At 44.8% G+C, this 24,926-nt stretch overlaps 1 protein-coding gene across 1 annotated transcript in view; it reads right to left on the bottom strand.

The window, feature by feature from the left end:
• The window catches only part of LOC138299768 (protein mono-ADP-ribosyltransferase PARP12-like), a 248,316-nt gene that overhangs the window by 59,503 nt on the left and 163,887 nt on the right, over positions 1-24,926 (bottom strand). Inside the window, exon 8 of the mRNA XM_069238308.1 lies at positions 15,025-15,112. Within this exon, the coding sequence (XP_069094409.1) occupies positions 15,025-15,112 (88 nt within the window). The remainder of the gene's footprint in view (positions 1-15,024; positions 15,113-24,926) is intronic.

Raw genomic sequence — 24,926 nt, 5'->3', positions numbered from 1 at the left:
GTCCTTAGGGGAACTTTGGTGCACTTTGCACTCACTTTTCAGGGTCTTGGGGAGGGTTATTTTTCTAACTCTCACTATTTTCTAATAGTCCCAGCGACCCTCTACAAGGTCACATAGGTTTGGGGTCCATTCGTGGTTCACATTCCACTTTTGGAGTATATGGTTTGTGTTGCCCCTATCCCTATGTTTCCCCATTGCATCCTATTGTAACTATACATTGTTTGCACTGTTTTCTAAGACTATACTGCATATTTTTGCTATTGTGTATATATATCTTGTGTATATTTCCTATCCTCTCACTGAGGGTACACTCTAAGATACTTTGGCATATTGTCATAAAAATAAAGTACCTTTATTTTTAGTATAACTGTGTATTGTGTTTTCTTATGATATTGTGCATATGACACTAGGTGGTACTGTAGTAGCTTCACACGTCTCCTAGTTCAGCCTAAGCTGCTCTGCTAAGCTACCATTATCTATCAGCCTAAGCTGCTAGACACCCTATACACTAATAAGGGATAACTGGGCCTGGTGCAAGGTGCAAGTACCCCTTGGTACTCACTACAAGCCAGTCCAGCCTCCTACACTGAGTTGTGGCTTTTCCCTCCCTATTTCAGATCTAGGGTCCTCACTACGAGTCCTGTGCTTCGTTTCCCCATGGACTACAGCTTTGTGGCAGCGCTTTGTTGACTTCACTATGTACAAGGACATATTTGCACTGTCATGTCAATTACAATATTTTGAAATCACAGCCAGACTCCAGATAGTTTTGTGCAAAATAGGTGTTTATTTCAGTGCTCAAAAAGGGAATGGGTGGTTTCAAGTGGGTGGGGGCTATGGTGAAGGAATGTCCATGGCAGAGTCCAGAGTAACAGTCACACAGGTGCATTGTCCATAGGCCTGTGGAGAGATGGAGCATGGGCAGTTCAAGGATGGACAGGGTGACAATGTGGGACAGTGGGATGACATCAGGTGGTATCCTTTGCTGGCGGGGGTCTTGACATCCTACTCTGTCTTCTTGCGAGATCTCAGGGCCCTCTTGCGGGGTGGTTCTTCTCCTGCAGGAGGTGGGGGTCTGGTGGGCTGCTGTTGTGCGGGGGCCTCCTGTCCACTAGCGCCGGCGGAGGTGGTTGGCTGTTCTTGGTCCAGGCTAGTGGCAGGGGCCCTTTGTTGTTGTTGAGTGTCCGTCCTGGTGTTGATGAGTTCCTGCAGCAGCCCTACCATGGTAACCAGGGTGGAGGTGAGGGCTCTGATGTCCTCCCTGTACCCCCGATAGTGTTCCTCCTGCAGTACCTGGATCTCCTGGAACCTGGCCAGTGCCGTCGCCATCGTCTCCTGGGAGCGGTTGTATGCTCCCATGATGGTGGTGAGGGCCTCGTGGAGAGTGGGTTCCCTGGGCCCGTCCCCCCCTGTCCCACAGCTGCCCTCCCAGTTCCCCTGTTTCCCTGGGCCTCTGCCCCCTGGCCGGTGTGCCCACTACCACTGCCCCCAGGTCCCTGTTGTTGTTGGGGTGGTGGGTTATCCTGGGTGCCCTGTAGTGGTAGACACACCGCTGATTGACGCGCCCTGGAGACAGAGGCATGGGCCCGCTGGGTGGGAGCTGTGCTGGTGTTCCCAGAGGGGTTTGGGTCTGTAGTGGCCTGTGCCTGTGTGAGGGGAACCGACTGTCCAGAGGTCCCCGATGGTCCGGGCTGGTCATCAGTGTCCAGGTCGACAGAGCTGCTGTCATCGCTGACGGCCTCTTGGGTGGGGGGTGTGGAGAATTCTGGGCCCTCCGTGGCGGTGTGTTGGCGGTCGGGTCCTGCAGGGGTATAGAGGTATGGTTATAGTTTCAATGTGTGCCATATGGGTGTATCTGTGGGTTCCCGTGTCCCCAAGTGCTGGCATTCGTGTGTGGGGGCTTTGGTGAGGGTGGCTTGTGGGGGGGATGTGTATATGCATTGGGCATGCTTTGGTGATGGGTGTCCATGCTTAGTGGACGCATGCAGGCCTAGGTTTTGGGATGTGTGGGTTGTGATGGTGAGACATTGGCAGGGAATAGGTGTGCTGGGGGTGGGGGTGAGGATGGTGGTGGGGGTGAGGATGGTGGTGGGGGTGAGGGTGGGGGTGAGGATGGGGGTGGGGGTGAGGGTGGGGTTCGAGGATGGGGGTGAGGGTTGGGGTATGATTTGGCATGCAGGTGGGGGGGAAGCAGTATTGAAGCTTCAACTTACCAGAATCCATTCCTCCGCCGACTCCTGCGAGGCCGTCAGGATGCAGGATGTTCAAGACTTCCTCCTCCCATGTTGTAAATTGTGGGGGTTGAGGTGGGGGTCCTCCGCCAGTCTTCTGCACGGCGATGTTGTGCCTGGATACCATGGAACGCACCTTCCCCCGTAGGTCGTTCCATCGCTTCCTGACGTCTTCCCGATTTCTGGGGTGCTGTCCCACAGCGTTGACCCTGTCGACAATCCTCTGCCATAGCTCCGTCCTCCGGGCAATGCTGGTGTATTGGACCTGTGTGCCGAAGAGCTGGGGCTCTACCCGAACGATTTCCTCCACCATGACCCTGAGTTCTTCGTCTGAGAAGCGGGGGTGTCTTTGGGGTGCCATGGAGTGGTGTGTATGATGTGTGGGGTGGAGTATGTGTAGTTAAGTGTGTTGAGTGTGGTGGTGTGTGTTGTTTTGTGTGTGGATATTGTGTGGGTGATGGTGTAGTGTGCCTCTGTGTGATGGTGTTCTGTGATCGCTGCTGTGTCTCTCAGTGCTTCTTTTTGGATTTTGGTCGAAGGGGTTTGTGGGTGATGTGGGTGTGTGTTTTATATTGTATTGTGTGTGTGGGAGTGGTGTGTGTATGTGTATCAGGTGTGTGGAATTCAAATCGTCCAATGTGGCTGAGTTTTGTTCGTTTGTGTGTATTCTGACCGCGGCGGGGTGTACCGCCAATGGAAAACCGCGTTTGAAAGACCGCCGCGTGGATTCGTGGGTCGTAATGGCATGGGCGTATTTCTGTTGGCGTGACGGTGGAGGTTTGGTCACCTCCACTTTTCCGCCGACCGCTGGTCTGGCGGTCTGTTGTGGCTGTCGGATTTTCGGAGGTTTGGCTGCTGCGGGTCAGAATGACCGTGGCGGATTACCGCGACCGCGGCGGAATTATGGAGGATTTCTGACCGGCGGTAGGCGCCTTTTACCGCCGAGGTCAGAATGACCACCTATGTGTACTTTACCACTGCTAACCAGTGCTAAAGTGCCTGTGCTCTCCTTTAAACATGGTAAAAGTGGCACATTTAATTTACTTGTATGTTCCTAGTAAAGTGCTACTACATGTACACAGGGCTGGAAATTAAATGCTACCAGTGGGCCTGCAACACTGATTGTGCCACCCACTTAAGTAACCTTTTAAAAATGCCATTGCAGCCCGTGGGTGCAGTTTTAAACTATAATTTCAATCTGGTAAAATAAATCTTTTGCTAAGCCCAAACCTTCCATTTTAGCACATCAAAGTCACCCCAAGGGTAGGTCCTAAACAGCTGAGGGCAGGGTTTAGTGTATTTAAAAAGTTGGGCATGTACTTTAAGTTCTACATTTTCTAGTAGTGAAAAAATCTTAAATTCGTGTTTCACTACTGCAAGGCCTACTTCTCCCATTAAATAACTTTGAGTTGCCATATTCCATTTAATAAGTGCTAACGTTCAATTATAAGCAGAAAGGAATGTCATGTATGGTGTCTGGGAAATTGTGATTACAAATCCTCTTTAATGGTAAGGGCAGATTTTAACATACAATTCTGAAAATGCCACTTTTAGAAAGCTGGCATTTTCCTACCTCATTTGGTGCTTGCAGCCTGTTCCTGGGTCACATGACTAGGTGCATGTAACATTTAGAATGTGTTTATTCCTCACAGCCAGCCACACAATAGAGGGATCACATGGGTGGGATGGGTCATCAGCTGGCAGGATGTGGGTGGGGGAGGTGGAGCTGGGCACAGCTCTACTTGTTACTTGTAACTGAATAGGTTGTGCCCTGCCTTCACACAAAGGACTGCATTATTCATGTAGACACCTTGGAACCACAGTAGAGGAGGCAGGAAACCTAAAGAATTTTCTAGAAACGTCTCCTATTTCAAATCTGGCACCAAGTATAAATAATGGACCTTCAGACCCAACTCTGCCTTAAACTCCAGAATCTGTGGATGCTACAGAAAAAGGACTACTGTGCTGCTTTGCTGCTGGAAGGACTGCCACTCCGCTGTCCTGTTCCTCTGTAGACTGCTGTCATGCTTGCTGAGAAGGGAGACTGGATCTGTACCTTTCATCCCAGGCTGAAGTGACACCAATGGTCAACAGGCTGACCTCATGTTTTGAGCTAAAGCGACATAAAAAGCTCCAGAGGCTTCCTGCAACGGTCCAGCAGACGTGCTGCCTGGACATACAACTGGACCTGCCTAAGCCCTGCTGGGCTCTGCTGGAGTGTGTTTCTAACCCCCAAGAGGTGCCCACAGGTCACAGACTCTTGGTGTGGCCTCAGATGAGCTCCTAACCAAAGAAAATGTGAAATCATGACGTTTTGGGCTCTTCGTGAGCAAGAACGGGGAAGTGTGTGCCCAAATCTTCCAGCACGCACCACCTGCCAATACAAAGCTTCAGTGAACCCGACTTTTTGGGCCACAGCGACTTCCAACAATATCCGGCAGTACGAGATCTCCACTCTGTGCTACGGAAACTCCAGCAACAACTGACCATAATGCCTGACAGGATCTTTGCGCTGTAGCAATGCCCATCTGTGAAGCTTGGCATTCTCTTCACTCTACATTGCTGACCATCCGTGACACTATCTGCTCCTCACAGCCCCTTCCACCGCGCATGGAAATCTTCACACTGGACTTTGAAAATAACTCTTTCTGCACGACTGGTCCCTAAATCTGGTTACACCCTATCGTAGTTGGCCCGGACTTATGACTTTTTCCTGTCCTCGCATGACCAGAAAACCGCAAGTGACGCGTTGTGTTTTTAGGCACTTTCACTTACCTGAAATCTTTGAAATTACCTTTCTCCGGTTAAAATGATTGGATTTTGTCCTTTTGTTGTCAAATAAGTTATTACATTTTAATCCATTTTTCTGTATTAGTGAGGGATTTTTCTAGTGTTTTCACTTTATTACTGTTTGAGGTGCTGGAAAATACTTGGTTAAGCACAGGGTCGTGACTTCACTCTGATGGGAACTGTAGTTGCCGGTTGCCCTCAAGCAGTTACCCAGTTTTCAACAACTAAGTACAGCTCTCCCCTATCTTTTTGCTAGGTTTGACCATAAGAATACCACAACCATATGAACAGATATGCACAGCTTGAAAATACTCATCTTAAGGCTGACCTCTTGTTCAGTTGACTCATGCACCCAACTGCACGATTGGGGCGGTGGGGGTTACTGAGGAGCATTATGGGGTGGCACTTGATAAATTAAGTGTTAGAGCGGGCTCAAACAATGTTAGAATGCGTTGTTTGCCATACACAATACATTTGTTTGCATAATTAATGATTTTTTCAAAGATTTCTGTCTATATTACTTACGTTTTACAAACTACAAAACTAAATTGCTTTCCCAGGTAGTACTAAAGGAGGAACATGGAGAATGTAAGGGGACGGCGAGGGCAAAAACAACGGAATGTCAAAGGGTCCATTTGTATAGCTCAAGTAATCTAACAGACACATACGAACGTGTGGTAACAAACATTGAAAGAGCTAGAGGTCTGGTTGTAATACTATGTTGCAATTTTTTTATTGCATATGGCACAGAAAGAAGAAAAATGAAAACACACGGTGCGAACATGCCAGCTATACAATTTAAATATTTGAAAAAACAACCATCACAAATATTTTTAAGAGTACAGTATGTGTGCTTCATTGCAAGCATGCCTAATTGCAACAGGTTTAAAAACACCCTTCAATTTTAGTGCACATCGCAAGCAAATATGGTGCTGAGAAAAGGTACGCCACACGGACTAAAAAAAGTCAACTAAGCCAAAGATAAAAGAAATGGCAAAGTAAACAAATAGCAAACCAGCCCTGGCATTAGGTGCACCTCTTTAAGCAAATGTGCGCATATAATCAGGGAAAATGCCATCACTCAGTGCGAAAACTCCTTTGGCTGAAGTGAGCTGACTCACTGCCCCACGCTGTTTGGTCTGTTGAGCAGAAGCAAAATGTGAATGACTGATGACCATACTAACGTATGAAGAGGGCTGCTCTGAAGCCGACCCTGGATGTATGTATTTAATTATTTTTATGTATTATTTTTCACCATATGGTGTTAATAACCCATCTAAAGCGGTTTCTACGCCGGATCTAAAAAAGGAGTAATATGTCTTACATTCCATCACTTTAAAGACTCTACAATAAGATATAGAAGACAGAAGTAAGTAAAGTGAAGATGCCCCTTGTACTGTTATTTGTAAGAATTTTCGTGGATTTTGTGAAGTGGTCCGAAAAATATTGCACAATAAGATATCGGCTGACTCTGGTAAATATATGTTGTACTTTACATAAATAAAAATAAAAATAAAATGAATCACTAGATTTTACTCATTCTTTGCAATATTAACATTCAATAGTGGTTATAAAATGTGGGACGTGACTGACGGGGAGGGAGAACTTTGTGAAGAGAGGGAAATCTAGCCTTTGAGATACCTCACAGACAAATCTGCCAGTAACTATGCAAATATCAGCACATAAGAAAAAGAGCCCCTCTTCCACGCTCTGCACTTGGGCCAAATGCCAGCTGAAATAGGAGTCGAGTCGTACTCAGTGTAGGAGGGAATGGGCAGGCAGCACCTTATGTCTAATAGTGTAAAGGGGCAACTGTAAGGGGCACAGCAGTCAAGGTAGAAATGTCAGAAACCATAGCTTCTCTACCTGCATTGATGATAAATGAATAAAGATGCAGGTCCTTCAAAACTACTCCAGGGAAAACGGGGATAATTCCAAAGTTAATTTATGGGTCTTAAATAATATTAGATCTATTTAATGGATTCGTTATAGGAGTTTTAATGGTTTGGGGTGACAGAAGCCCAGGTGCTGTTATTACTTTGTTACACTTAAAACAAAACTGCCCCCCAGGACAAGGGCTACGGAAGCTGCTGAAGGATAACCGGACAAGTTTATTTCAATGAATGTGCCACGCTTTAGTAGAAACGGGGAAAGACAGATCCAGCAGAACAGTCAAAAGCACGGTCAAGAAATATATATGGAACCCCGCTTTGTGAGGGGTACCATTAGACAGAATAAGTCACCAAAGCGACAACACACACCACAGAGTAGAGTTGTTCCGGGAAGAGGGGCTGCTGAAAAACGTGAAGACTAAAGGTGTACAAGAAGTTTTCTCAAATGAAAGTATGTCAGGCTGCACTCATGGAAATAAATGCTAAATCACTGAATTTCAGAGAGAGTGGCTAATAGGCCACGGAAATCCATGCATTTCGGGTTTTCCAGATTCTACACGAGTGCAACAATCAAGGAAGAAATGTAAGGGCGTTAAACGCTCACTACATACTAAAAATATGTTGATGTTCCATTGAAATTAAAGCTGATAGCTGAAGCCAAAAAGTGTTTCTCAATAGGTCCACAGTAGGCCTCGGGTGTGATGGGAGAGAAGAACAAGCATTTGCAATGCAATGTGCCTCACGTTTGCTCGAGTTAGAGCTATTAGCATTGTAAACTCCTAACCAAACTTTCCTTGCCACATAAAATGAAAATGAAAAGTAAAATTGTTTCACATAACTAACCGGACTTTTCTTGACACATGAACTGAAAAGTAAACGTTTCACATAAGCGAGCCGACGACAGCCATTAGCGCAAAGCAGACACATAAAAGGAAACAGAAGTTCGCTCGCAGTGGAACATATCGGCAAATGTGCAATTATCCATGTAGTTGTCAAAAGTGTAATTATCCATGTAACCAGCAAAAGTGCAAATATCCATGTAACAGGCACAAACTCAATCAGGCTTAACCTAAAGGCAATATTTAAAGTATGTATACAGTACACAAACAGTAATAATGTGAAAACACAAGAAAATCCCAAACCAGTTTAGAACAACAGAATAAATATTAATAAATGAAATGATACAGAATCACAAAAATCAACTCCTTAAAAATGGAGATATGGCATTTTAAAGTTATTAGTAAGAATAGCAGAAATCACCAACTGTGGGTATCTGGCTGTGCTGGACCAACAAAAGACATAAACCCAGACTGAATGCAATAGAGCACAGGCCGGGATCAAGGCCAAGTTCGGCTGGCTGGGAGTTATGCCTCATGTCCTTGACTGCGATCTGAGCAACGTTACTTTGCGAGGCTTTGCTTCACTCAGCGTCAGCTTGGATGGAGTTCTCAGTTGTGTGGCTGGACACTGAGTTGCTCAGAACCATTTCTGATTGAGTTCTCAGCTGTGTGGGGGTTCATGGCCCTCAGCATCGGTTCTGATGAACCTTTCAGGTGGGTGGCGAGGCTTAACGGGGATTCGTATCACTTGACGTCAGTTCAGATGAAGCTTTCACCCATGTGGCATGATTTTGTGGGGCATTATGTCATTCCACATTGATTCCTATGAGGCTTTCAGAAGTGAGGTGAGGCTTTGCGAGGCTTTGTGTCACAAGGTGTTGGTTTTGATGAGGCTGTTAGCTGTGTAGAATGGCTTTGCAGGATTTTGCGAGGCTTTGCACCAAATTTGAAGGAACCCTCAGTTAGTCAAGAAGAAGTACTCTATGATGCCTGTTAAGGGTCCAAGACCAGGGGGCACCTCTTCGGGATCAGGACTCAGTACAGCAGAGGCAAGAATCGGGGCTCAGGCAGGTCCAGTTGCAGCAGGTCAGCTTGTGGCCTCTGAAGCTTGTTACGTGCCTACAGCTCAAATGACCCTTGAAGTAACTGGGTATCCCGAAATGAAGGCAAGCAGGTCCAATCTTCCTTCTCAGACAGCAAGACAGTCTTTCAACCTGCAGGGCAGTCTTCTGGCAGCAGGGTAGTGCTTCTTCTGTAACTTTCACAGGTTGAGTAGTGCTCTGATGAGTGGCTCTGGAGGCCCAATATTTTTACCTGCTGCCAGTCTTTGCATGGGTTGGACACTGGTCTGGAAAGATCTTCTCCTTCCCTTGGTCAACACTCCAAACTGCTTGAGGTGTCAAAGACAAGGCAAGCTGGTGTCACATTATTTTGTGTGTGATGTAAGCTGAGACTTTTGAAGTGTATGAGTGAGGTTGGCTGGATACAGCTCCCCCAGACATCCTGTCAGGATACACCTAACCACCATCAGTGTCACAGTCTGGAAGTAATACACAGAGCCCAATGGCAGAGACATTTACAGCATGTGACCTAGGACACTGGCAGAAAGGCATACGTTTGGGAGAAGAAAATAGCAACTTTCTAAAACATTTTAAGAATTGTAACTTAAAATCCATCCTCACCATTAGAGAAGATTTTGCATTCTAATTCATTATAGTTTATACAACATGTCTCTACCTACTCCTAATCCAAAGTTAGCACTTATAGATTGTAATGAGCCCCACTAGTAGTATTCAATTTACAAGCCATGGGTACCAATAGACCCATTTACTAGGGACTTGCAAGTAAATTAAATGTGCCAATTAGGTGCAGTACATTTTTACTATGCTTGAAGGAGAGAGCACAAGCACTTTAGCACAGTTTAGCAGTGGTAAAGTACATAGAGTCCTAATGCCAACTGTTAGAAATGGGGTCTCTAGTTGGTAGAGGTATACACCTTTGTCCAAGTAGAAACCACAATCCTAGTCAAGTAAGTCACACACAATCCAAATTCTCCTGTGCCTACCCTCTGGTAGCTTGGCACTGAGCAGTCAGGTTTAACTTAGAGGGCAATGTGTAAAGTAGTTGTGCAATAAATCATACAGTAACACAGTGAAAACACTACAAAAATACACCACACAAGATTAGAAAAATAGATAATATTTATCTGAATAAAATAAGGTCAAAACAGCAAAGATTCAATAAGCACAAGTTGAAATATCACTTTTGAAATGTTTAAAAGAGTTTTAATTCTTAAAAATAAACAGTTGACTCTTTTACACACAGTACCTGGTTTGCGTCAAAAATAACGATGCACAGAGACTGAAGAGGAGGAGATGCATTGAATAAAATAAGGTGTGCGTTGGATTTTCCAGCGCGGCACAGATGATGAACCCCTTTCCACGCTGCAAGGGGTCTGTGTCGTTTTTCGGTACGCAGTCTTGGTTCCTCACTGTGATGCAGGGTATTTTGACGCCCAGGGACGATACGGGGAAAAATCTGTGATGCGCTGGAAGGAGACACGGGCACTGCGTCGATCCAATAGATGATGCGTCAAATTTTCCGTCGCAAGGCAGGCGCTGCATCGAATTCCCACTTGGGAAGTCAGGCTGCATCATTCCGGTCGGCTGTGCAGCCATTTCTTGGGCACAATGCATGCGTCGATTTCGTCAGACAGTGCGTCGATTTTCGAGGCACAAGGAGTTTCCTGAAGAGATGAGCCTTGAGACTCCAGAAAGCAGGAGGCAAGACCACTTCAAGTCCTTGGAGAGCACTTTTTGAGAAGGCAGAGTCATTCTCAGCAAAGTCGGAGGCCAGTAAGGCAACAGAAGGGCAGCGGTCCTTCTCAGCAAAGCAGTCCAGATAAGTCCTTTGGGCAGACAGGCAGTTCCTCTTGACAAGATGCATGCGTAGGTCCACAAGTGTCTAAGTTGGTGGGGTTAGAGACCCAGTTTATATGAACAAAAATGCCTTTGAAGTGGGGGAGACTTCAAAGAGTGGTTTTGAAGTGCACAAGTCTTCACAGAGTGGTTTTGAATTGCACAAGTTCCCATTTGAGTGCAACCCTGTCTGCCAGGGTCCCAGTAGTTTGTCAGTTCATTGTGTGAGGGCAGGCCACTGGCCTTTGTAATGTAAGTGTCAGGCCCTCCACCCTTCCAGCACAGGAAGACCCATTCAATATACAGATGAGTGTAGGTGTGACTGAGTGTCCTGTGTTTGTGGTTGTCTGGGTGAAATGCAGAAGGGAGCTGTCAACCAGCCCAGCCTAGACGCTGATTGAAGACAGGCTGCAAAGCACAGGAGGTTTTTAAGTGCAGAGAAATGCTCACTTTCTAAAAGTGGCATTTCTAAAATAGTAATATAAAATCCAACCTCACCTTTCAGATCAGAATCTACCAGAATCTACCACTCAAAAAGTAGATGAGGGCAGTCCTAATGCTAGTCTATGAAAGCAGCAGGCCTCACAGTATTGGAAAACGAATTTATGAGAATTTGCTTACTTAGACATACAAGAGCATGTTTATGTTCCCCAAGAAAAGCTATTATTTCATCATGCAGGCACTACTGTAATGCCCTCTTTTTGGGTATTCTGAAGTATGTTTAGGGCAGGGTGAAGCCGTTGAATACCCAGGGATCCTCTGGCTACTGATAAACGGTCTACTTTCAGATCCTTATGTTTGTGTCATATGGCCATATTTAACAAAACCTTTTCTTTTTACAACTTTGATTCCTCTGGTATAGCTGAGGAACTTCTTTAATGTCACATATAATCACCTCCCGGACATTACAGAATAAAGACCAGAATGGGTGGTTGCACTTTTTTAGGCTTAGTTTCAAGGGCCTGGAATGCGCTACTTCTCACCATAAGGTCTTCTGAGAGGCACCTCGTATTGACCAAGTCTAAACACGTGCCTCTTTGTTCATTCTCCCTTTAACTAGTTGTAGGAAAGTACCATCTTGCCTGGCATGTTACCCCCATTTTTCACTGTATATATGTTGTTTTAGTTGTATGTGTCACTGGGACCTTGTTCTCCAGGGCCCCAGTGCTCATAAGTGTGCCTGAATGTGTTACCTGTGTAGTGACTAACTGTCTCACTGAGGCTCTGCTAATCAGAACCTCAGTGGTTATGCTCTCTCATTTCTTTCAAATTGTCACTGACAGGCTAGTGACCAATTTTACCAATTTACATTGGCTTACTGGAACACCCTTATAATTCCCTAGTATATGGTACTGAGGTACCCAGGGTATTGGGGTTCCAGGAGATCCCTATGGGCTGCAGCATTTCTTTTGCCACCCATAGGGAGCTCTGACAAATCTTACACAGGCCTGCCACTGCAGCCTGAGTGAAATAACGTCCACGTTATTTCACAGCCATTTTACACTGCACTTAAGTAACTTATAAGTCACCTATATGTCTAACCTTTACCTGGTAAAGGTTAGGTGCAAAGTTACTTAGTGTGAGGGCACCCTGGCACTAGCCAAGGTGCCCCCACATTGTTCAGGGCCAATTCCCCGGACTTTGTGAGTGCGGGGACACCATTACACGCGTGCACTACACATAGGTCAATACCTATATGTAGCTTCACAATGGTAACTCCGAATATGGCCATGTAACATGTCTATGATCATGGAATTGCCCCCTCTATGCCATCCTGGCATAGTTGGCACAATCTCATGATCCCAGTAGCCTCCCCCAGCCTCTGGAAATGCTTTCATGGGCACATTTGGTGCCCATTTCTGCATAAGCCAGTCTACACCGGTTCAGGGACCCCTTAGCCCTGCTCTGGCGCGAAACTGGACAAAGGAAAGGGGAGTGACCACTCCCCTGACCTGCACCTCCCCTGGGAGGTGTCCAGAGCTCCTCCAGTGTGCTCCAGACCTCTGCCCTCTTGGAAACAGAGGTGCTGCTGGCACACTGGACTGCTCTGAGTGGCCAGTGCCGCCAGGTGACATCAGAGACTCCTTCTGATAGGCTCCTTCAGGTGTTGCTAGCCTATCCTCTCTCCTAGGTAGCCAAACCCTCTTTTCTGGCTATTTAGGGTCTCTGTCTCTGGGGAAACTTTAGATAACGAATGCAAGAGCTCATCCGAGTTCCTCTGCATCTCTCTCTTCACCTTCTGCCAAGGAATCGACTGCTGACCGCGCTGGAAGCCTGCAAAACTGCAACATAGTAGCAAAGACGACTACTGCAACTCTGTAACGCTGATCCTGCCGCCTTCTCGACTGTTTTCCTGGTGGTGCATGCTGTGGGGGTAGTCTGCCTCCTCTCTGCACTAGAAGCTCCGAAGAAATCTCCTGTGGGTCGACGGAATCTTCCCCCTGCAACCGCAGGCACCAAAGAACTGCATCACCGGTCCCTTGGGTCTCCTCTCAGCACGACGAGCGAGGTCCCTCGAATCCAGCAACTGTGTCCAAGTGACCCCCACAGTCCAGTGACTCTTCAGTCCAAGTTTGGTGGAGGTAAGTCCTTGCCTCCCCACGCCAGACTGCATTGCTGGGAACCGCGACTTTTGCAGCTACTCCGGCCCCTGTGCACTTCTGGCGGAAATCCTTTGTGCACAGCCAAGCCTGGGTCCACGGCACTCTAACCTGTATTGCACGACTTTCTAAGTTGGTCTCCGGCGACGTGGGACTCCTTTGTGCAACTTCGGGTGAGCACCGTTTCACGCATCCTCGTAGTGCCTGTTTCTGGCACTTCTCCGGGTGCTACCTGCTGCTGAGAGGGCTCCTTGTCTTGTCCGACGTCCCCTCTATCTCCTGACGCAATTTGCGGCATCCTGGTCCCTCCTGGACCACAGCAGCACCCAAAAACACTAACCGCACGATTTGCAGCTAGCAAGGCTTGTTGGCGGTCTTTCGGCGGGAAAACACTTCTGCACGACTCTCCACGGCGTGAGGGATCCGTCCTCCAAAGGGGAAGTCTCTAGCCCTTGTCGTTCCTGCAGAAACCTAAGCTTCTACTGTCCAGTAGCAGCTTCTTTGCACCCACAGCTGGCATTTCCTGGGCATCTGCCCATCTCCGACTTGCTTGTGACTTTTGGACTTGGTCCCCTTGTTCCACAGGTACCCTCGACTGGAAATCCATCGTTGTTGCATTGCTGGTTTGTGTCTTTCCTGCAGTATTCCCCTATCACGACTTCTGTGTCCTTTGGGGAACTTTAGTGCACTTTGCACTCACTTTTCAGGATCTTGGGGTGGGCTATTTTTCTAACCCTCACTATTTTCTAAAAGTCCCAGCGACCCTCTACAAGGTCACATAGGTTTGGGGTCCATTTGTGGTTCGCATTCCACTTTTGGAGTATATGGTTTGTGTTGCCCCTATCCCTATGTGTCCCCATTGCATCCTATTGTAACTATACATTGTTTGCACTGTTTTCTAAGACTATACTGCATATTTTTGGTATTGTGTACATATATCTTGTGTATATTTCCTATCCTCTCACTGAGGGTACACTCTGAGATACTTTGGCATATTGTCATAAAAATAAAGTACCTTTATTTTTAGTATAACTGAGTATTGTGTTTTCTTATGATATTGTGCAAGTGACACTAGTGGTACTGTAGGAGCTTCACTCGTCTCCTAGTTCAGCCTAAGCTGCTCTGCTAAGCTACCATTATCTATCAGCCTATGCTGCTAGACACCCTATACACTAATAAGGGATAACTGGGCTTGGTACTCACTACAAGCCAGTCCAGCCTCCTACACTAGTTGCTCGCTTTATATCCTCGTGCTAGTGAATCCTGGCATCAGGATACCATATTCCAGGGTAACTGCTTCTCTTTATAAATATATGATCCTCACACTTCCAAATATTCCTCCCTGTAGGGCTCTTCCTCTGGATAATGTAAATGCATGATTCTGTCATTCAGTCAATCTGTGTCAGGGATAGGTTCCTCTGAAGTCCTAAAAATCCAGATGGGGCCGGATTTAGAGTTTTTCGGAGAGACTACTGTCACAAATGTAATGGGTATCACCTCCACCTTATTGCTAGTTCATTTATCCAAGGGCACTTGTAATAAGGCAGACAGGATAGCGACAGAGGAATCTGTCTGCCAAACTGTAAATCAGGCCTGTAGGTCTGTAACAGTAATGCATTGCTCACAGTGGCCCAGAATAACGCATCAACACCCCCATACAGCCTATTTCTTCCCAGATGAATGCTCAATTAAAAGTTTATTTTTTAACAATTTTACCAATCAATATACTTTATGAGTAGAAAGGGAATTCTTACCTGCTGCTTGAAACTGTGCCACTGCCCTTTGTCCCCCAAAAACTGCCAGACAGGCTTTCCAGAAATACTCAGTTTGTGCAGCGGAACACTTCAAAAAGAAAGACGAAACAGAAAGGCATAGAAAATAAATATGTTGTCTCAGTATACTGATATAAAAGTATCAGTCATTTTGATATAAAATGATCAGTATGTCTGGTGAACAGTATAGTTTTTTACTGCCATTGGGGCTGATAATCATTTATGCTTCGAAAAATAGACCACAAACCAAAAATGAACACATAAGCGAACACAAACACACACTCCCTTCTCCTCCCACAAGAGTATCACATACATTCCTCCTGCAGCACCGTTAGTACTGCAAGAGTTTCACATACAACCCTCGTGCAGGAACAGAGTATGTCCTAAAACATTATTCACAATGTGGCCTGTGCCTTCCTAGCTCCATCCACTACTACACCGTCCTTACTCCTCCCCCAAAACAGATGGGGAGCAATACTATAATATCTCGAAGAAGAAACATCAATTAAGGGCCACAGAACCGGTACAGAATAGTAACAGAAATTGTTTTGCCATTGTTAGCAAAGGGAGGTTTATTTTTTGTGTATGGTATACTGTTTCCATTTCAGCTACTTAAATAAAAACCCTCTAGTTCTCATCCGAAGTTCGATTCCAATATGTATAACATTTCAACTGAGTCAAATGACTTTGCCACTTTTATAGCACTAAGGAGGATGTTTCCTTCTTTATTACGTAGGCTTCATGAAAGTGTATGTTGGGAAGCTTCATACGTGACAAACTACTGATATCATTTCACATTGGTTAATAACTTTATTCGGCAGATTAAAAAACAGCCATAAAAGTACAAATGTAATTTCAACAATTAAAAATATACAGACATGAAAGTCTACAAATATGTTAAAACTTTAGTTTAAAAACCTCATCTCATCTTTAAACGAGTTATATTGCCTTCATAATTAAGTGCACACTGATATGGGAATACATGAATATGTTAAAACTATAGTTACAAAAAAAAAAACCTCACAGACCATCTTTTTCCCCCAAGTTGTATTGCCTTTGTAACAAAAAGTGCAACACTTAAATATACAAATGGGTAGAAACCACAGAAAAACATTAAGAATGCTTTGCTTAGTGCGTCCATCACAAAGCATTGTAACTGAAGGTCGTATCTCCATCACTGGGATTGTAACTAGATGGTGTGCTATGTATAGGAGGCTGGCCTGGCTTATAGTGGGTACCCTGTGGTACTTACACCCTGTGCCAGGTCCAGTTATCCCTTATTAGTAGAATAGAGGTGTTTCTAGCAGCTTAGGCTGATAGAAAGTAGCTATGGCAAAGCAGCTTAGGCTGAACTAGGAGATATGCAAATCTCCTATTATACCACTTCTATCATATAGCACACTATCATAAGAAAACACAATACTCAGAGTAACTAAAAATAAAGGTACTTTATTTTTATGACAATATGCCACAAGTATCTCAGTGCGTACCCTCAGTTAGAAGGTAAGTAATATACACAAGTTATATGTACACAAACCCAAAACAGGTAAGTAATAGTAACAAAAGTAATGCAAACAGTGTAGGATTACAATAGGATGCAATAGGTGAACATAGGTCTAGGGGCAACACAAACCATATACTCCAAAAGTGGAATGCGAATCTCAAATGGACCCCAGACCTATGGGAGCTTGTAGAGGGTCGCTGGGACTGTTAGAAAACAGTCAGGGTGTCCAAGATACCCCACCCCAAGACCCTGAAATGTAGGAGTAAAGTTCCCCACCTACCCCAAAAGGACACAATAGTCTTGATAGGGGGATTCTGCAAGAACCACAAACACCAGCAAAGCACTGAAGACGGACTCCAGGACCTGAGGACCTGCAAGGCAAGGGGACCAAATCCAAGAGTCGCGATAGTGTCCAGGGGGGGCAGGAGCCCAGGAAACCCCGGATGAAGGTGCAAAAGGGCTGCCTCCGGGTGGAAGAAGCCGAAGATTCTGCACCAACGAAAAGGGCTAGGAACTTCTCCTTTGGGTGGAAGGTGTCCCACGCCGTGCTGGATGTTGCAGAAGTGTTTCTACGCAGAAATATCGCAAACGAGACTTGCTAGCTGCAAGGGTCGCAGTAGAAGTTTTTGGGTGCTGCTGGGGACCAGGAAGGACCAGGATGTCGCCCCTTGGAGGAGGAGACAGAGGGGGCACTCAGCAACTCAGAGAGCCCCCACAAAAGCAGGCAGCACCCACAAAAGTACCGGAGCAGGCACTTGGAAGATCTGAGGACAGCGGTCGACTCAAAGTCACAAAGGAGGGTCCCACGACATCGGAGTCCAACTCAGAGGGTTGAGCACTGCAGGAAGGAGTGCTGGGTACCCAGGCTAGGCTGTGCACAAAGGAATCTTTGGAGAAGTGCACAGAAGCCGGAGCAGCTGCAAATCACGCAGTATACAGGTTTGTAGTCTAGCATGAAGAGGCAAGGACTTACCTCCACCAAACTTGGACTGAAGGATCACTGGACTGTGGGGGTCATTTGGATCTAGCTCCTGTGTTCCAGGGACCACGCTCGTCAGGATGAGAGGGGACCCGGAGGACCGGTGATGCAGTCTTTTGTTGCCTGCGTTAGCAGGGGGAAGATTCCGTCGACCCACAGGAGATTTCTTCTTGGCTTCCAGTACAGGGTGAAGGCAGACAGCACCCAGAGCATGCACCACCAGGAAACAGTCGAGAATGCCGGCAGGATGAGGCGCTACAATGTTGGTGGTAGTCGTCTTGCTACTTTGTTGTGGTTTTGCAGGGGTCCTGGAGCAGTCGGCGGTCGATCCTTGGCAGAAGTCGAAAAGGGAAGTGCAGAGGAACTCTGGTGAGCTCTTGCATTCGTTATCTCAAGAATACCCCAGAGGAGAGACCCTAAATAGCCAGAAAAGGAGGTTTGGCTACCATGAAAGGAGCATTGGCTACCAAAAGAGGTAATAGCCTATCAGAGGGGGTATCTGATGTCACCTCCTGGCACTGGCCACTCAGAGCAGTCCAGTGTGCCCCCAACACCTCTGAGTCCAAGATGGCAGAGGTGTGGGACACACTGGAGGAGCTCTGGGCACCTCCCCTGGGAGGTACTGGTCAGGGGAGTGGTCACTCCCCTTTCCTTTGTCCAGTTTCGTGCCAGAGCAGGGCTGGGGGATCCCTGAACCTGTGTAGACTGGCTTATGCAGAGATGGGCACCATCTGTGCCCATCAAAGCATTTCCAGAGGCTGGGGGAGGCTACTCCTCCCCAGCCCTTCACACCTATTTAAAAAGGGAGAGAGTGTAACACCCTCTCTGGGAGGAAATCCTTTGTTCTGCCTTCCTGGGCCGGGGCTGCCCAGACCCCAGGAGGGCAGAATCCTGTCTGAGGGGTTGGCAGCAGCTGCAGTGGAAACCCCGGAAAGGCAGTTTGGCAGTACCCGGGTTCTGTGCTAGAGACCTAGAGACCCGGGGGATCATGGAATTGTCTCCTCAATACCAGAACTGGTATTGGGGAGACAATTCCATGATCTTAGACATGTTACATGGCCATGTTCGGAGTTACCATTGTGACGCTATACATAGGTAGTGACCTATGTATAGTGCACGCGTGTAATGGTGTCCCCGCACTCAGAAAGTTCGGGGAATTTGCCCTGAACGATGTGGGGGCACCTTGGCTAGTGCCAGGGTGCCCCACACTAAGTAACTTGGCACCCAACCTTCACCAAGTGAGGGTTAGACATATAGGTGACTTATAAGTTACTTATGTGCAATGAAAAATGGCTGTGAAATAATGTGGACGTTATTTCACTCAGGCTGCAGTGGCAGGCCTGTGTAAGAATTGTCTGAGCTCCCTATGGGTGGCAAAAGAAATGCTGCAGCCCATAGAGATCTCCTGGAACCCCAATACCCTGGGTACCTAAGTACCATATACAAGGGAATTATATGGGTGTACCATTGTGCCAATGAGGATTGGTAAATTTAGTCACTAGCCTGCGGTGACAAATTTAGAAAGCAGAGAGAGCATAAACACTGAGGTTCTGGTTAGCAGAGCCTCAGTGATACAGTTAGGCACCACACAGGAAACACATACAGGGCACATACTATGAGCACTGAAACAAGGGCTAAAACACACATACATACAGTGAAAATGGGGGTAACATGCCAGGCAAGATGGTACTTTTCTACACTATGCTGGCCTGAAATCTAGGCAGTACAACACAAAGCTGAATATTAGTCACACAAGAGAAGTAATACTGACAACCAACCTGTAGGCTAGCAGTCGACTTCCTTAACTCAGCACACATTCTACGATCCTGCTGAGAATTAAAAAAGCATGTCTTGATAAATCCTTTATCAAGGGTCAAGGTTTTAAGGGAATCTTGAAGAACAGAAATATTAAATAAACTACTAAAGGACACACCAATGTGAGAGAGCCATGAGATGATTAAAACATGGTTCAGAGCAGGACAGTCATGTTTGGTGAAAACAGTTTCCGCTTTGGAGCAGATAGAGAGCCACATTGATAGGGGTTCTACAAGGAGCAGATCTTCCACAAATTGCTCTCCTCAACCAGGAGGGGGCTGCTGGAGGTACAGCCCCACAGACCTCTTCCAAATGTAGCGGTTGACAATCCTCTAAATGTATTTATGTACGTCATCTTTTTAATTGGTCGACTACCTAACTTGTGTGAAAACCTAAAAATCTCCTGGCAATTCCTGGACATCTTGGACCTAGTATTAGTGACTTGTTGAGATCATGTGCCATTGCTCAGAAAAAGAATTCCTAAATACCAAAAGGAGTTAACTAACAATAGGTGCATCCCCAATAAAGAAAGATCTGCATTTCTGCCTCTTCTTCCTGCAGACCATATTAATTGTTTTGTATTTATGAACAACCATTTTCTATGAAACCATAAAGTCCTCAAATACATTCATCCATTTCTGGAGGCTGTTTGGTGACCTAGATAATAAAACAGAGTTGTCAGCATATGACAAAACAGGAAGATGCCTACCCGTGACGCTAGGTGCATAGGCCTGCACAACTTGGAGCTCACCATCCACTCCACTGATAAAAAGGGAAAGCAAAAAAAGCGCCAGTACATAGCCCTGTTCAATTCTGACCTCACGCCCCAATTTCTACAACCCTATTTTTAAGAGTTGTGGTTGCTGGGTTCAGAGATGTGTGTCACAGCAGGTGAGAGATTGTTAAATCTATTTCTATTGATATCAAGGCCTGTTTACTCTTTCTGTTTTTTTTCTGGCTACTGTAGCGTTTTCCTGGCATTTTATATCCGGTCTTGAACCAGGAGATCAATGAGGAGATGACTCTACGAACACATTTGAATACCTTCTCTAATTTGTATTTACTGCTAGTACTGCATTTGTATGTCCCAATAACCTCCCTACAGTCTCTTCTGATGTCCTTGCTGCTAGCTAGGACTAGAATATTGCTTCTGCAGCACAGATATAAAAACTTACAGCTCACCAGTTGTTAATAATGGTGTTATTGTTGGCTGAGGAGTCTAAAGTAACATCAAAAAGGGAGCAAGAATGAAGCTTGAATGGTCAATAATGTTACTTGGAACTCTGCGGAGGAAACCTAGTTACTTTAAACTACCCAGCAACCAAATCTTACCTCCCTTTATCAGCTCAACTAGGTAGGGGTGGAGTCATAGAGAGCCATGGACAAGGTCATCTCATCTTTTTTAGTCCCACGCTATTCAATTAAATTACGTCCAATCCATTGATTATCTCTCTTTGGTTGCCCACATACAGCAACTACATCCGGTGTTCTCTATGACTTTCAGTGAAAGCCATACACAACAGATTTTCATGAGAGACAAGTGTGCATGAACAGCCAGTAGCCTTAACACCTTATATAGGGTGACCACAATCTCCCAATTCATCCATCCTTTTCTACTGCTTCTGGATGTTTTTCAATATAGAGAGATCATAGTTCTTTTGTTTCCTATGCTCCCTATTTTAGTACTAATTCTAAGTTTCTTTGAGCCACAACACTTCTTAATTCAAAACCTTTCATTTGCAGCCCCTATCCACCCAAAAAGATGACTGTCTTTAAGTGACTCATCTAAAGCCAATCTTTGTTTTGCTGTACTAGGTGGTCATGCACCTCCTCACCTGATGGTATGCTCTGCATCTCTATAGGCATAAAAGACTACTATTGCCTTCTCTTTCTTTACAGCTGTGGATTCTCAGAATCAGCAGGTGTTCCTCATTATGAAGGAGGAATAGAAGCAGAAGGCCCAGTTGAGCTAGCCCATATTTTGCCAGCAACCACTTCTCACTTGTTGATTACTTCTTCCTGGATACTTTGTCCAGACAATAAAAGGTTTTTTCAATATCTGGACCAAACCGTTATGGTTCCTTCTCCACTGGAGCTAACACATAGGTGTGTCTTTTGCCTAATAGCATATCATGCTCTGAGATACCTTCGAAAGCTATTTCTAAGGAGGGTAAACCTATATCCAGATTCATGAGGGCTTCTGCATGATAGTATCAAATTCTGATATCATTGCTCCTGCACACTGGGCGGTAGCATCAAGTTCAAATAATGCTGGTGCATATCCAGAGATAGCATCATGTTCTAATAATATTGCTCAAAACCAGGGGTAACATCAAGTTATAATAATAATATTACTGCACACTGGGAGGTAGCATAAAGCTCTAATAATACTGCTGCACACTGGGAGGTAAATCAAGTTCTAATAATATTGCTGCACACTGGGTGGTAACAAAGTTCAAATAATGCTGGTGCATATTCAGAGAGAGCATCAAGTTCTAATAATATTGCTCAATACCAGGGTTAACATCAGGTTCTAATAATGCTGCTGCAGATTAGGAGATAGCACCAAGATCTAATAATATTGCTGGACACCAGGAGGTAACCTCATTTCCTAATAATATTACTCAACACCAGGGGTAACATCAAGTTCTTATATTATTGCTGCAGATTGGGGAGTAACATCACTATCTAATAATAGTGCTCTACACCACGGGTAACATGAAGTTATATTGCTGCAGATTCAGAGATAGCGTCAAAGTTCTAGTAATGCTGGTGCACATTCAGAGGCAGTCTCAAATTGTGACGCATATGACTTAGGCCAAATATATGTGACTCAAGTCTGATGCTTGTATGTCCATGCATTTTTTTAGTATGCCAATCTGCCTATGTGCATTTGACTTTATCTGTTGGTTCTGATCCTAAGTCTGTATCTGTGAGTGTTTACTTCTCTACCTATTCGTTTTTGGTCATGTGCATCTTCTCATATTCTGGGGTCTATATGCTTATGGCCATATGCACCTTACTCCACATACCTCTGTTTCTATGGCAAGCTTGATCTTAAGTCTGGCTCTACCTAGGAGCAAATCTGAATCTCAATAGATAGAGGCAGTGCGGTCTAATTCATATTTTTAAAGGGCACTCAGATGGAATTGTGAAGGCCTGTCAAAATTGAGTTTCCATATTCTAATCTAATTGTGCAGTGCAGTGCCTAGTCTTTGGATGACTATGAGAAATCTTTAAGTTGAAGCAGTGCTTTTAGGTTTTTCAGTGATAGGAGAGATGGTCGAGAAGATTTAATTGTGTGACAGAGGAATGTGAATATTGAGCAGTAGGGACCCAGCAATATGCCTAAAGATTTAAACCTTAGAGGCAAAGGTGGGGGAGAAGACAGCGGAAATAAATTTCAATAGTCAGGTATGATCAGATTTGGATTCATGGACTTGTCTGTGTTTAGCTTGTAAAATTGTTTGACATCCACATAGAAAATTTGGAAGGCATTTTTTCAGGACACACACAACATCAAAATATAAATTTCACTGTTGTCTGCATGTTGGCGGATTGCAACACAATAATTTTTTTTTTAATGTGTCTCATTGGTTTGACATACATTAAACAAAGAGAAAGGCAGGACTGGACCTTGTGGAACTCCGAAGGAGATACTAACTGGTCTGAAACAAATGTTTCTAGCTTCAATATTCATTTGCGTTAAGCTACAAGTGAGCGTTCTGAGTTTAAAAATTTTTATATCGGTATAATGAGCAAGGCATGCATAGTACTTGAGTACTATTCCATTAGAATGTTCTTCCTTTGATCCGCATGCAATACTTCAGAATGGGAATTATTCTCTGATGATCAAGTGTTAAAGGATGCTCTTACATCAAGAACGTGAAAGCATGCTTTGCCTTTATCCAGGATGCTGTGGATGTCGTGCAATTTTTAACATTTCATGCTACAGTGCTTGTAAAAGCCAGACTGATAAGGTGTTAATGAGGCTTTTTTTCTTTAACTACTGCAAGTTGATCTCAATCACATTTCACCACTACTTACAAGCATTAGAGGTTTGGTGACAGGTCTAAGTTAGAGATCTGGGGATTTTTTGTATCTTAACTTTCTTCCAATTCTGCAAGGGGTTGTCCTTTTAGAGAGTAGAAGGTCACTAAACCATAGGTTGCTAGTCTTACCAGAAGACGTTATTGGTTTGGTTTGATAGGAGGGATTCTGTCAATAATTGTTTCAGTTGCTTAGGGTAACGTTGAAGGATTGAGTTTTTATAATGATTACTTGCAGGGCGAATCCAGAGAGAGCTCAGGGGCATGGTTAGAGGGTCTTTCTGCAATTATTGTGAAGGATGGGGGCGAATGCAAGAAGTGTTGCGGTACACAGAAGTCAAAATGATTTACAAGGTTGTCTAGCCAAGGACCTCTGCACAACTAAAGTCAAGGTTTTTAATGTATTCAGAACAAAATCAAAATCCTTATACAGTGAGGATGCGTAGACAAGCAGGTGGAGCTTTAGTCCTTTTATTGGCATTTTATGTCTTAATTATCAACAATTGACACGTGTTTCGTCACCCATGGGTCTTTTTCAAAGGCTGTACGAAATACAGAAAACTAATACTTAATAGTCATACTGTGATGACAGGGATGTATACATTCAAAAATATTCCTCTATGTGTCTCATAGGATAATGTGGGTCCCAACGTGATGAAAAGCACCACTAACCCATTCAAGAAAGTGGTGAGCAAGACATTCAACCCAAAGCAATCCCAAAAGAATCAAATGCAAACTAGAAAAACAGAAATTGAAATTATCCACTGGAAACCCATAGAAATGGAGTGATGGCACCCATAGTGCAAGAATGTGTAAAAAGACAAAACCAGAAGTCTGACCGTGAAACCAAACATAAAAAAAGACGACAATACATGAGGTAGTACAATAAGAATACAAAATAAAAAACAACCTAATGGTTGTGTATCCATGACCACAAAGTAGACTTGCAAGAAAGCTCAACTTGTAGATCCAAGTAAGTAGTCCCAAGTCCTGAAAAAAGAACTGTACAAAGACGAAGGGAATGATTCAAGTGTAATAAATGGAAAAAATGAGCCCTAAGGTAGTTAAAGGATAATAATGCCCTAAACTATTTACTAAAGAAAAGTGTAGTATTGGAGCCTACCAATGTTCAATATCTCGTCAGTTATTCCCATTGCGGAGTGTCGAGAAGAAAATCGAACCGATGTATCCTAAACGGAAAAATGTAAAGCACGTAGTACTTTAGAAAAAAGCCTGTGAGCTAAAGGCTACATATTGGTATAATCACAGAAACCCAGTATAATGTCCACAAGGATGCAAATTACATGAAGGAGTAAGTGGCTAACTGTCAGCCACCATAACACTAAGTAAATGAAAAACCACATACACCAAGACAACCGGTGTAAGGAAGACCACAGACCCACAGCAAAACCTAATTCCTGTTGTTTAATATGAAGAGGACAAATGTGGATATAAATTCACAACAAAGACAGTAAACCTAGCCCCAAGCTCAGGCAAGGTCCAAAAGAAAGCACGTTTGGAGCATGGACTGTGAAAA

The sequence above is a fragment of the Pleurodeles waltl genome, chromosome 6 (assembly GCF_031143425.1).
Source record: "Pleurodeles waltl isolate 20211129_DDA chromosome 6, aPleWal1.hap1.20221129, whole genome shotgun sequence".
NCBI classification, from domain to species: Eukaryota; Metazoa; Chordata; class Amphibia; order Caudata; family Salamandridae; genus Pleurodeles; species Pleurodeles waltl.
This window is presented reverse-complemented; position numbering and strand designations above follow the sequence as displayed.